This window comes from Populus nigra, chromosome 19 (genome assembly GCF_951802175.1).
Source record: "Populus nigra chromosome 19, ddPopNigr1.1, whole genome shotgun sequence".
NCBI classification, from domain to species: Eukaryota; Viridiplantae; Streptophyta; class Magnoliopsida; order Malpighiales; family Salicaceae; genus Populus; species Populus nigra.
The window spans coordinates 8,984,902-8,997,504 of record NC_084870.1 but is presented as its reverse complement, the minus strand read 5'-3'; the positions used below and the strand labels follow the sequence as shown (position 1 = coordinate 8,997,504).

Below are 12,603 nucleotides of genomic sequence, written 5' to 3'. Positions count from 1 at the left end.
GGACTAATCTTTCGAGGTTCTATCAAGCGTTAGACGGGAACCTCAGTCCACTGCTTAAGCGCTTCTCTTCCACTTATGACAACCTTTGTTGGTTAATCATTAATTCCTTTGATGTAACTCTATTTGGGACACAGGAAACGAAATTTTTTCTTTCTTTCTATGCAAACACTTGGGTTAAAGGACACGAGTAATTTTTCCACCCTTTCTGTATTTTCTTATGTAGAATACAATTTATAAAAATATTTTAATATATTTTCAAGTAAAAAATTATTTTATAAAACAATGTAAACCAAAATACCAGACAAACTTAATTTTGTCAGCTAAAGAAGTATGGTGCACTCACCAATTTGAATGCAGTAGTTACTCCTGTTTAATTAAAATACCCGTTTACACAAATTTGAGCATGCAGTTAAGTCGTATTCAAGTTATGTTGAAGTTATATATGATTAGAGAACTGTAGCAATCAGACATGCGACTCTATACCTCTCCATTTCCATTTGCAGTTGACTATCATAGCTTGCTGTTTCTTTTTGGATCACAACTAGTCAACTAGGTTTGGCTTCGAAGGGACCCAATGCCAAATAACTTCAATGGAAAAATAAATTTTGCTGAGGATTTCAGGCAATCGACCTTGTTTCATAGTCTTGAAACATAACTGCTGAGTTCAGGCATGTCCAAGACCAATCTAGTTAATATCTAATGGTCCCCTAAGCACGACCTAGAGCTGAAAAAGCAAGGCTAGCTAGCTGGTGGGTTGTAAGCGGGGCAAGATGACGACAAAGTTAAGGAGGGAATTCTGAGAATTAAAAAGCGTTAAAAGCAAGGGTTTTCAGAGGGGCTGAGAGAGATAGAATGAGATGTTGCATCTTATTATATAATTATTAGCATAAGAAGTATGATTATTAACTAACAAATGGGTTATATAGCTTAGCTTAGCTTGCAAAAATCAACAAGGCAAGGCGTTTGTTCTTGTCACCTCTTAAAACTTTTCTTTAAGTTAGTAGCATTTTCATATCGATGACACCAGCAAACTCCTTGTCTGCTTGGGAGCTCTTTTCGTCCATGCTGTCTCTCTCAGTCTAGCTCAGGTAGCCCCCTCTTTCTTTATCCCTCCGTGTTCTTTTAATCTCGTTAATGTTTCATCTCCTGCTCCGTCGATTACTGATCCAGGAGGTTAATCACACCCGCACGAGTTCTTTTTCACCTTCAAATGTTTTTTTTTCTTTTTTGTCGCGCCATGATATATTATGTGATGAAAAAAAAACACCCTAATTACAAGATTATTATGCAGGTACAACAACAAGAAGTAGAAAAAGAAAACATCGTTGGTTTGATATCAAAATATTAAAAAAATGGCTAAAAAATATATTTTACTATTATCATCATTGGTTTTATTATTTAAATTAAGAGAAAATAAATTCATTGCGGGTTTAATATTATGATATATAATAATTTTTAAAAATATTTTAAATATTTTTGACAGAGAATCATCATAAAAATTAAAAAAATATTTTTTAAACTAAACATACCTTTGAATATACAAAATATAATTTGAAATGAAAAAATAAATGGAGCAGTAAAACGAATGTTTCAAAAGCTATATGCTTGTGGGTGTACGGTTGTGTAGTCATTGTGAGTACTGTTGAACGACTGTAGTTGAAAATGACCCAGTGTGAGCTCAGGCTTCTTAGCCTATGCTTCTTCGCTAATCCAACAGCAAAGAAGTGACTTCCTAACGAGTGACTTGCAAGATGCCAAGATCATGTACGCACGCGAGATGCTCTGCCAATTTTGCAATTATTTTTGTACACACATTTGGTTTTAGACAAAACAATTCTTTTCTTTTGGATTGGCCATAGATGCTGCTGCCTAGGAGCCTATTTGGAACTCTGTCAATAATTATTATTTTTTTATTTTTTTTAAAAAAACAGTTTTTAAAATTCAAAAACAAACAGAATCCCACTGGGTTTTTTTAATTTTTTTTGAAGCAGCTAGATTCGTACCTCTACTGTTTAATTATGGTCATTACTCGCTAAGAACACTGTTTAATCATGTTCAATTGAAGGTACACGAGGGTGTCATTGCTCTATTAATTTCTTCTTCTTTTTTTTGCTGGGGAGCCCTTGGGGCCAGAAATTTGGTTCACAGACATGATGAAAAGGATCCATAAATCAAGTAATGTGATGATAAGAATCAATGTAGATGACCCCAGCAGCCCAGTTTTGTCCTGCCCCTCCCCTCCCCTCCACTCCCCTCCCCGCGAGGGAGCTATAATTGTGAGTAAATGCTTAATAACTTGTAAAACCACCTGGAATTAATTTTAAAAAATTAGTTAAAGGAGAGGAATTGATAGTTCAACCACTTTCAGTGACTTCTTTCTTTTTTGGTTTTGATTGCCTGTATCAACTTTCAATTGTTACAGTAACAGCGCGTGTAAGAAATAAAAAAAATGATTGTTTTTAATTTTTGATAATTTTATTATGTTAGTGTAAAAAAAATAAAAAAATATTATTTTAGTATATTTTTAATTAAAAATATTTTTAAAAAAAATAAAAAAAACTTGTAAACTCATTATCTAACACATACTAAATCTCTCTTAAAACATGTGAATATTTTAATATAATAATAACATGGAATGGAGTATGATGACTTGTGCACTTAACAAAGTACAAGCATGATTTTATACAAATGCCTGGTTCATCAAGTGTCACGGTCTTTAATTAGTTTCTATAAAATAAATTAACAATCATCATGTTCTTCCCCTAAATCATGAAAGATGGGCTCTGCACGTACCTAACCAGCCAGAGAAATTGAGTTAACGGGTTTCTTCATGTGTAATGGAGACAGAGACACCACCAAGAAAAAAACACTACCTCTCTCAAACAAATACCAGAATTTTAGACAAAAATTAAGGTGTGTAGGGTAGACTTGAAAACCCAAACGAAAACCATACTCTTAACTATAATTTAAAGTTTTATCAGAACTTAAAAATGGCACAAACACAGTTAAATTATCATAACTTCTCTTCAAAGATTCACCAAAACCCACACCCAAAACACACACCCACATAAGCACACCTGTGAGCCTCTCCTCTCTCAAATGTCAAATCTCACCTCTCTCACCAACTCTTTCTGATCTCTCTCTCTCAAAACCCAAAATAGTAGTAAAAGCTAAAAATACAGACTGATCCCTCAGTAACCCGTTTTGGGTTTCCTATTTCTTGCTCAAGATCCTAACTTTCACCAACTCTTTTGCAGGATTTAGGCATGAAACCTGCAATGTTGTGTCTTTAATGGGAGAGAAGCCATAAGCCAAGAAAAACCGAAACTTTTTTCAAGAGGCAATGTGAGAAACTCATAAACCAGATTTATCACACACATAATGGTGGCTGCCATTCCTCAAACAGCAGCAGCAGCAGCTAGTTCAACTGACAAAACCCCTAATCTAACAAGACCCCCACTTTTACCTTCAGAGAAAGACCACCAACAAAATAATGGTAGTGCCCACATTGCAACAAGAAAACCCAGAGGCAAACAAGTACCTTCTAGGTACCTCTCTCCCTCTCCCTCCACTTCCACTTCTACAACCACCACCACCACCACCACCACCACTTCAAGTTCTTCATCTTCGAGTTCTTCTTTTCCAAGGAGATTTGCTTCACCATTACTTTCAAGGTCTACAAATTCTGGACCTTTGCACACACCATTAACGACAACTACATGTTCTCTTCCTTCCGGGTCAAAAAGATCCCAATCTGTTGATAGAAGGAGGCCTGTTACTTCTTCAAGGCCAACAACACCAAACCCACAGCGCACCGCAACTGAAATATCAGCTGCTACAAAGATGTTGATTACTTCAACAAGGAGCTTATCAGTTTCTTTTCAAGGCGAGGCCTTTTCGCTTCCAATTAGTAAAGCTAAGTCTGTGACACCACCACAAAACAATGTGGTTAGAAAAGCCACTCCTGAGAGGAGGAGAGCTACTCCAGTGAGAGATCAGGGTGAGAATTCAAGGCCTATGGATCAGCATAGGTGGCCAGGGAGAAGTAGAGAAGGGAATTTGAAAGAGCGGAATCCACTGTTGTCCAGGAGTTTGGATTGTAGTGTTGTTGTTGGTGGCGGCGGAGATAGGAGGGTTATTGGATCTGGGTTTTTTGGGGTCAAGTCATTGCAGCAGTCTATTGTTGACGAGGGTAGGAGGTTGAGCTTGGATTTAGGCAATGCTAGGCAAAACACAGATACTATTTCTGTAAATGAGTCATCTTTTACTGGTGATCTTACTGCTTCTGATAGTGATAGTGTTTCCTCTGGTAGCACTTCAGGAGTGCCAGAAATTGGTAAACGAAAAACTGCTCCTCGTGGCATTACTGTTTCGGCAAGGTTTTGGCAGGAAACCAATAGCAGGTTGAGGAGGTTGCAGGATCCAGGTTCACCCTTATCTACTAGTCCTGGTTCTAGAATGGGTGTTTCACCAAAGGCTATTCAATCAAAAAGATTTAGTAGTGATGGTCCTTTGTCATCTCCAAGAATGATGGCGGCTTCACCTATTAGGGGAGCTACACGGCCTGCATCTCCTAGTAAACTTTGGACAACTTCAGCTTCATCACCATCTAGAGGGATGTCTAGTCCTTCAAGGGTGAGATCAATGAGTAGCAGTTCACCCTCAATTCTTAGTTTCTCTGTTGATTTAAGGAGAGGGAAGATGGGGGAGGATAGAATTGTTGATGCACACATGTTGAGGCTTTTGTATAACCGTTATTTGCAATGGCGGTTTGTAAATGCAAGGGAAGATGCTACTTCCATGGTGCAAAGACTGAATGCAGAGGTATGGTAAACTGACATCATCTAGTATGTACATTGTTTTCAATTTATTCACTCCAGTTCTCTTTTCTTAACGTAGTTTATATCTGGTGAATGTGTTTTTCATTGCTGATAGTTGATGTGTGCCTTTTGTTGGTAATAGTTGATGTCTTCATTTTGGCTTCTGACCTTGAAAATAATTTCCATTTGAAATCTGAAAGTGAATGCTTGATGAATTTCTTTCACCGGGTGCTAGCTTCTTTATATTCACGGGTAACATTTGCTCTGGCATGATGTAAACTGTTTAGGACTTTAAGCATCAACAAATAGTCTATAGAGTGGAAAAACCAAAGAAGCATTTAATAAATCCGCTTCCAAAGTCCAAACAATGGAGGACAACCCATGAATCTAAGCAAGTGCATTTCTGTGTGGAGAGGATAGGTTAGGGAATGAAGGACCTTGACTTAAGCCGATTTGCAATGGTGCTGGAAAAGGATGCCATTAAGGAGTTTGGAAACTTGATTAAGTACTCGCTAGAGATAGAGTTTGCTTTCTAGATGGCTTTGGCCTGCTATTTTTTAAAAGGAGTGCTACACTATTGATAAGGACAGACTTCATTATGCAATTGAGGATTTATGCTATCTTAAATTCATGAGAGCCAAGCTGACATAGTCTATCTTTGTGCCTAGGACTATATTCTACACAATATAGTGCTTTCTTTGTCTATCTTTGTGCCTAGGACAATATTCTACACAATATAGTGCTTTCTTTAGATAGAGGAATGGCCAAAACTCCATTCGCTCACTGTTCCCAGGCGATCTGCATCATTTATACAAGACCCATGTGGAATTCTGGGGCTTAGGTATGCCACGAGTACCTTAAAGAAACATTTACATACATAATCAATACAACTCCAATATGGACCCATTTATTGTTTTGGATTGTTCATCTGAGTCCATGCTAGAATGGAAAGCAACATTGGGCAGACCGAGTGGGAACTAGCAGGGTAGGAGTTGTATTTGTCTAGAAGGGCTGTGGACTATAAAAGTCTTCCCTTTTAATATAATTCAATTTTCACAATTAGAGCACGGATGCGTAAGAAATTTGAAAATGGTCAAGGGATATTTCTGCTGGAAGAGTGCTAAAAGTGGAAAATGGAGGTGTACGAAGGAAGTTCAAATATCATTTTAGTAAATGTGAATATAAATGTTTTAGATAGGATAAGGAAGTTTCTACTTTGAATAAAGCACTTTTAGTTCTGTGATTTTGGTCTTGTGAACATGGGAAAGGACAGTTTGAGGCATACAAGACAAGTTCTGATTTCATTTTAGTAAATGCGAAAATATTTATTTTAAATAGGATAAGGAAGTTACTACTTTGAATAAAGCACTTTTAGTTCTGTGATTCTGGTGATACGAGCATGGGAAAGGGCAGTTTGTGGAGATGGATGGTAGACTCAAACAAGGGAAGTGGATGAATATTCTCCATTTTCATTGTGGTCTTGCAGAAAATATTAGAGGAGGTTGGGGTATTTTTCATTTTCTCTGCTTGTGGAATTTGGATGTTATGAGAGATGCTTTGACTTGACTGTTGAGTGGAAGCTTTAAATCCCTTTTTTCTGCTATTGCTTTTTATCAAGCTAATAGTTGTCAGTGACTTCTTTTGAGAATTGTTTCTTGATGCTGTTATAGAGGTCCTTGGAGGCTTCAGTATCTGAATATCTTCTGTTCTCCTGTTCTTTGAGGTTTAGAAGATGGGACAGGATTGAGAATTGGTGCAAACACTTCCATTCTGGGTAGTTTCAGAGTTTGTGGTGTAGGGTATGTCAGAGTTTTTAATGGCTGTCCAATATGAAAAGAGGCAAACTTATCATCCAACTCATTTTACTTATTCGGGGTTGTTTCTCCTTCACATGGTGCCTTCTCTTCCAAAAGCACATGGAAGGAAAAGTTGCTTCCTAAAGTAGGAGTCTAGCCTTGTTTCTGTTTGTTTACCAGCCTTACTTGCCTGACAGGCATGTTTGGTTCAAGCTGGTAAAGTCTAAAGGGTTAGGGTAAGTTTAGCTCCTGTTTCAAAAACCTGTGTCCCCCCCCCCCCCCCCCCCCCAAAATAAACCCTTTTTTTCATTCTGGAAATCTTGTTTGCCTAGCTGTTCTTGAAAACAGTTTCTGGAATGTTGTTTCCACAAAAAAACTCCATTATTAACAACAGGAAGAGGTTGGTTTATGTTTTCCAAAAGCTTTCCTAAAGAGATGTCATGAAGAAACAATATTCTGCTTTAGAAAAATTTGTCTAGTTTTTTTTTCTCGCTTGTTTCTGAAATACATTTTAGAGAACAGGAACCAAATAGGATCACCAGCATTCAGCATAAATGAACTTCTATGCACCTCAAGGTCATCCAATACTCTCTCCCTCCCCTTTCACTTTGTATCAAGGTTTGTGTTTCATTGACGACTTTTTGTTCGCATTGACCATGTGTGGCATTGCTTTAATTCAGGAGCTTGTTCTTGCAGTACTGCCTGCAGAAACTTCTGTTTGTACCGGCTTCTAGGCCCTATACACTAGCCTGAAACAATTTTATTGAAAAGAGTTACGTTGTTGCCAAAATTTCAGGATAAATGTAGCAGACACATTGCTGTGATTTTTATACTCAATGTTTTTCTTTGTACCAGAAAAATTTGTGGAATGCATGGGTAACAATCTCAGAACTGCGGCATTCTGTCACTCTCAGAAGAGTCAAGTTACTATTGCTGAGGCAAAAGCTGAAGCTGACTTCTATCCTTAAGGGACAAGTAAGATTAAGATATTCACTTAACTTTTGTTATGGTATTGAACCTCTTAATATTTCTGATAAATTATCTTCTTTCAGAACTGGATTATCTCTTACCCTCTTTATATTTATGCTAAGCTTAAATCTTGATGTTTTGAACGGCAATGCATGATGGAACTTCAATTTATAAAGTGATGTAAACTGGAAGTAACTTGGAAATGTTTAGAAATCAACCACATCACTCTATGGAGATTTGGGATGCTATGACCAAGTATGAGACACCTGTCTTGTTTTTCTGGGGGCTTTCAGGGAATAGTTAGAATTTTAACGTCTAATTTTTGTCATCATCATTTTGCCTTTATATCTTATGTTTGTCCTAATTTTGCTGCCATTTCATCTCTTTTCCTGTTTATCATATCTCTTTACTTGAAGATTCACAGCTTGAGAATTAGTAGAAAAGTTAAACCTGGGAGATCGATTTAGCCTTAAAGATGCATATGGTTTGGTATTTATACCTGTTGGACTCAAACTGATCAATTTCCCTCATACTGTGACTTGTTTGCGGCATACAGATTTTGGATCTGCTGTTTCCCTGCTCTTACCTGCCATTTTTGCCCCAAACACCTTCCAATATATCATTTTCTTTTTCTGTTAACTTTTATTTGGAACCTGACCTGAAAACAATGAAGACTATTAAATTGTTTCTAAAATTCATTTAGAGGGGATTCTGAAATTGTCCCATGACCTGGTGAAGCATTTAGAGGCCTTGGTGTTTGCTATGGCATAGATGCCTGTAGAGCTTTATCTAGATTTCCTTTAGTTTATTGTTAATTTATTTAGGAGTAACGTTTTCATATGAGTTGGTCATCCACCTTCTACTTTAAGGGTCACCGATTGATGAATTATTACTTACCAGCACCTTCTAAGGATTGGTCATGTTGATTGTGTTGACTTAGTTGACTGTTATTTTTCCCTGTTTTGGCACTGCCAGAAACACATTTAGTTTGTAATCATTCTGCTTTTCTCATCTTTATTGCTGAAGTTTTACTGTACTTGGTGAATGCAGATTGCCCATTTAGAAGAATGGTCACATCTTGATAGAGGTCACTCGAGTTCTCTGGAAGGAGCAACCGAAGCTCTGAAGGCCAGTACTCTTCGCCTTCCTGTTGTTGGAAAAACAGTGGTATGTTCCTTCATTAAACATCTAAGGTGAAAGGCAGCATTTTACAAGCATAATACCAGGTTAACGAACTTTACTTTTCTATGTTACAGGCCGATGTACAAAATCTGAAGGATGCTGTTGGTTCAGCAGTTGATGTAATGCAAGCAATGGCATCCTCTATATGCTCGCTATCATCAAAGGTAGCTCATTCTTGTAATTATAGTTATATATAATATCATGAGCTCGAGAAAGGGGTCCATTAACTATGAATGTCTTACTCATGCCAAATAGTCTTCTAAAATATAACATAGTGCCTTGAAGACAAACAATGAGTTATTTAGCTTTGTCTACTAGTTTTTAAATGTAAGAACAATAAAATATAACAAGGTGTTCTTACTGCTATCTTGATGAAGAGTCAGGTTTTGCTAACTAGCTTGGTCACCCAGTTATGACTCTGGTTTGAGGGAGTTTGGTGGATTATTCCCAGTCTGGCTCACAGTTTGCCTGGTTTGACTGGGTGGACAGGTCCTGTGTTTTAAGTGCTGGTTAATGCAGTCCGCCACTACTAATGGTTTCTTTTTACCTAAGGCAGTGTTTGGCATTTTGTTTGGAAGTGTTTTTGAAAAAAATTTAAAAAAATTATTTTTTATTTTGCTTTAAGATTATTTTTACATTTTAAAAAAATAAAAATATATTATTTTAATATATTTTGAAATAAAAAACATTTTAAAAAACAACCACTATCACTCTCCCACACACTCCTACTACCTGAAATCCCATTCTCCCTAAAAAGAAAATCAGTCTTGACCTTTCAAGTCAGTGAAACAGACATTAGCTCAGTCATTCAATCTTGATCTCCTATGACATCGACTGTCATTCCTGAACCCGAAAGTGCTAGTACTCTCTGTCTTCTTGTTCATGCTGTTATCTAATTCCAAAGATCTTATTGAGAGTTTATTTATTCTGGCGCTGATAAATCAAGGGAAAGTGGCTTGGAAAAAAATGCACTATTGCCAATAAACTTGCCTAAAATCATTTGGTTGCCGCTTCCTTGGACTTTATAGAGATGCCTTTACTCGCACATCTAAAACAACTTGTCATTCACAGGTGGAAGACATGAATTCATTGGTGGCTGAACTTGTTAATGTGACTGCTAAGGAAAGACACATGCTTCAACAATGTAAAGATTTCTTGTCCACCTTAGCAACCGTGCAGGTAATGGTTCTTTCTTCTGGCTACACCAGGATTAGCGAATCATTTTCCTCCAAGTCTGCTTATGAAATATTGTATATTTATGAACAGGTTAAGGATTGTAGCGTGAGAACACATATATTACAACTTAATCGTTTACCAACTACTACCAGCCTGACAACACGTGTGTAGAACTGATCTCACTTGACCACTCACTCTAAAATGCTAACATCACTCCCGACTCTTTTTCTTTTGGGTGGAGGTGCACTGAAGGTAATAAACATGGATTGAATAGTTAGTTTTGGCTTCACCTTTGGCATTTTTTTGAACCAGTTGTGGTCTTGTATTTCTTTTATTCCATTTATCTTTATATCCGAAGATGACAGGAAGTGGTTTTTCGCCTCCTACTAATTAGCTGTACACAGCGAAAAGGAAAGTAATGTATATTTATACATGTAACATGCACGGTGGTTCATCTGATTACGGAAAATTATGTAGTTCTTGATCTACTTGTTCTTGTAATCTTAACATGATGTTGTCAACTTGTCATTCCTGATTTTCTGGTTGGGAGAGTCTAGTTACAAGGCTTAATAGTTAGTTCACTGAACAAGTGATAACATTGCAAAACATGGTGTCTGAGTTGAGTGAAACCAGTCATGGTGTCGGCTCTGCCAAATCTTTATGTTCACGATTATGCATACGTTTGGCGGGGCCTAGCATGGACATGAGTGATGTGCCTTGCTCCAAGTATCGATGAATGAATATGGGCAGAACTTGGCATTGAATACTCAAAACTGTGAATTTGTTTACTCGAGAAATGTGTAGCTTGTAGTACCGAGTTAACCTGTACGTATTGAATGAATTTTTCAATTTACCAAGAATGGATTTGGCCATTTCTCTTTAGAGACTTTGCTGGATTTTGCTATTTCTCTTTAGAGGGTGAGAGACAGAGGTACACTACCAAGCGAAAGAGTCGTGTATTGCCACCTCAAAAACAATGAAAAATATATTTTATCAAACACTTACGATGACGATTTTCTGAAATTCTTCCCTGTGACATATTTCTTCCTGTAGTAAAAATGGGTGTGTGGATATCAAAGAAAAAAGGAGTGCTCAGCGTGTATATATTTCTTCTCATACATTACATGGACTGTATAGACTAGGAAAGTCAGCGACAGCTCATGTTGTGGCAGAGCTTCCGGCGCATGGGGAAGTGAAAGTCCACAGCCTACCACCAACATGGGCTGCCGGTACATAGAATCCAACTTCTACTTTTTAACGAAGATCTAACCTAATTTTTAATAGTATTTCAAGTGATAATAGAATCCATCAACACCTTTCCATCTTTAGCCGCCTTCTCCTACAGAAACATATTTGTCGAATCTCAGAAAAAGCAAAACCTTTCTTTGATTCTGGTTATGGTTTTCCTCTCCACCTTTTATTATTATTGTCCAATAAAACAAGAAAAGCACGTTTTAATTGTCCATTCACATGTCCTGTTTTGATTGCCATTTCTTTTTATCTCATGGTTTGGATAAAAATTAATGGCCACCCACACCTTGGAGAGCTGACATTGCATCTTCAGAGTTTACTAAACTTCTTGCTGCTCCTTAAACTGTCTTGCTCTCTGTTTCTTTAGAGCTTCAATCCCCAATCAAGTATTAAGAGATTATTATACTGAAAACTAGTAGTTTAAAAACAAACTCTAAGCTATAAAAATTAGGGTGACTGTCCAGTAATCATGCCATTGAAAACAAGGCCAAATTGTTCCATCATATAGTCAAATCTCGTATCTTAATTAATCATGACTGCATATCAGGTGTGTGAAATGTGAACTGTTGCAACTTTAACATTTCAACTTAATGATTTGAAGAACAGGACGATGATTATTTGAAACGAGGAAAGGTTATCAAGGCATGATTTCATTAAATATGGTTTGTGGAAATGATCATGAGAAAATCTTGCATTCCTTTCAATTTGAGTGTCATCTGGTTTATGGGACCCTAATATACCAGGAACAAGTTTTCGACAAAAATCTTCCATGTTGGTATATTAAACCAACCGATAAGCATATTTTCGGCTTGCCGTTTTCCTTTAAGCTGGAAAGATAAAGAACATGAAAAAAAAAAAAAACAATTTTCTCCGTCCAAAAAACTAGCTAGAAAACTATTTTTTCAACTTTCTAATGAGTTTGGGAAAAAAAAAACAATTCAATGCTTCTCCATGGTTTTCTTTTACAAGTTTTTCACTATTTCTGAAATGAAGGAAAAATAAGCATTCATTTTTTTCTTTTATATACAAGTAATTTTTAGCCATGTAAATATTAAAATTATTTTTTTATATTTTTATAATTAGTTAGTGCTGTAAATTTATTTGTTTAATTATAAATATAATGTAAGATTTTTGTTTTTTAGTTAACAAGTTTAATTTTTTCATGATAATATTTAATTTGAATGAAAAATAAATAATGTTTTATAATTTCTTTTGGTACACTGGAAATAAAAGAAACAAAAACTAATCTCCTCTATGATATCTAGTGCCCATCGAATCTGCAAGAAGAAGAGCACTTAAACCTGGAGGTGGATTCTCCCGTGTATACAAATCTCAGCGAGATTTCGAGCAACATGCTTTGCCATGAAGTCAGCACACGAGTTGGCTTCTCTCCATAAATGAAGAAGATG

The 12,603-nt window shown here is 36.6% G+C and overlaps 1 protein-coding gene across 1 annotated transcript; it reads left to right on the top strand.

Moving 5' to 3' along the window:
* The first annotated feature begins 2,825 nt into the window (after positions 1–2,825).
* LOC133679095 (QWRF motif-containing protein 2-like) lies at positions 2,826–10,431 on the top strand. Its single transcript, XM_062101605.1, has 6 exons — positions 2,826–4,824; positions 7,472–7,591; positions 8,636–8,752; positions 8,842–8,931; positions 9,839–9,946; positions 10,034–10,431. The coding sequence occupies exons 1-6, from the start codon at positions 3,382–3,384 to the stop codon at positions 10,112–10,114; spliced, it is 1,959 nt and encodes a 652-aa protein (XP_061957589.1). The 5' UTR covers positions 2,826–3,381; the 3' UTR covers positions 10,115–10,431.
* Positions 10,432–12,603: the final 2,172 nt, after the last annotated feature.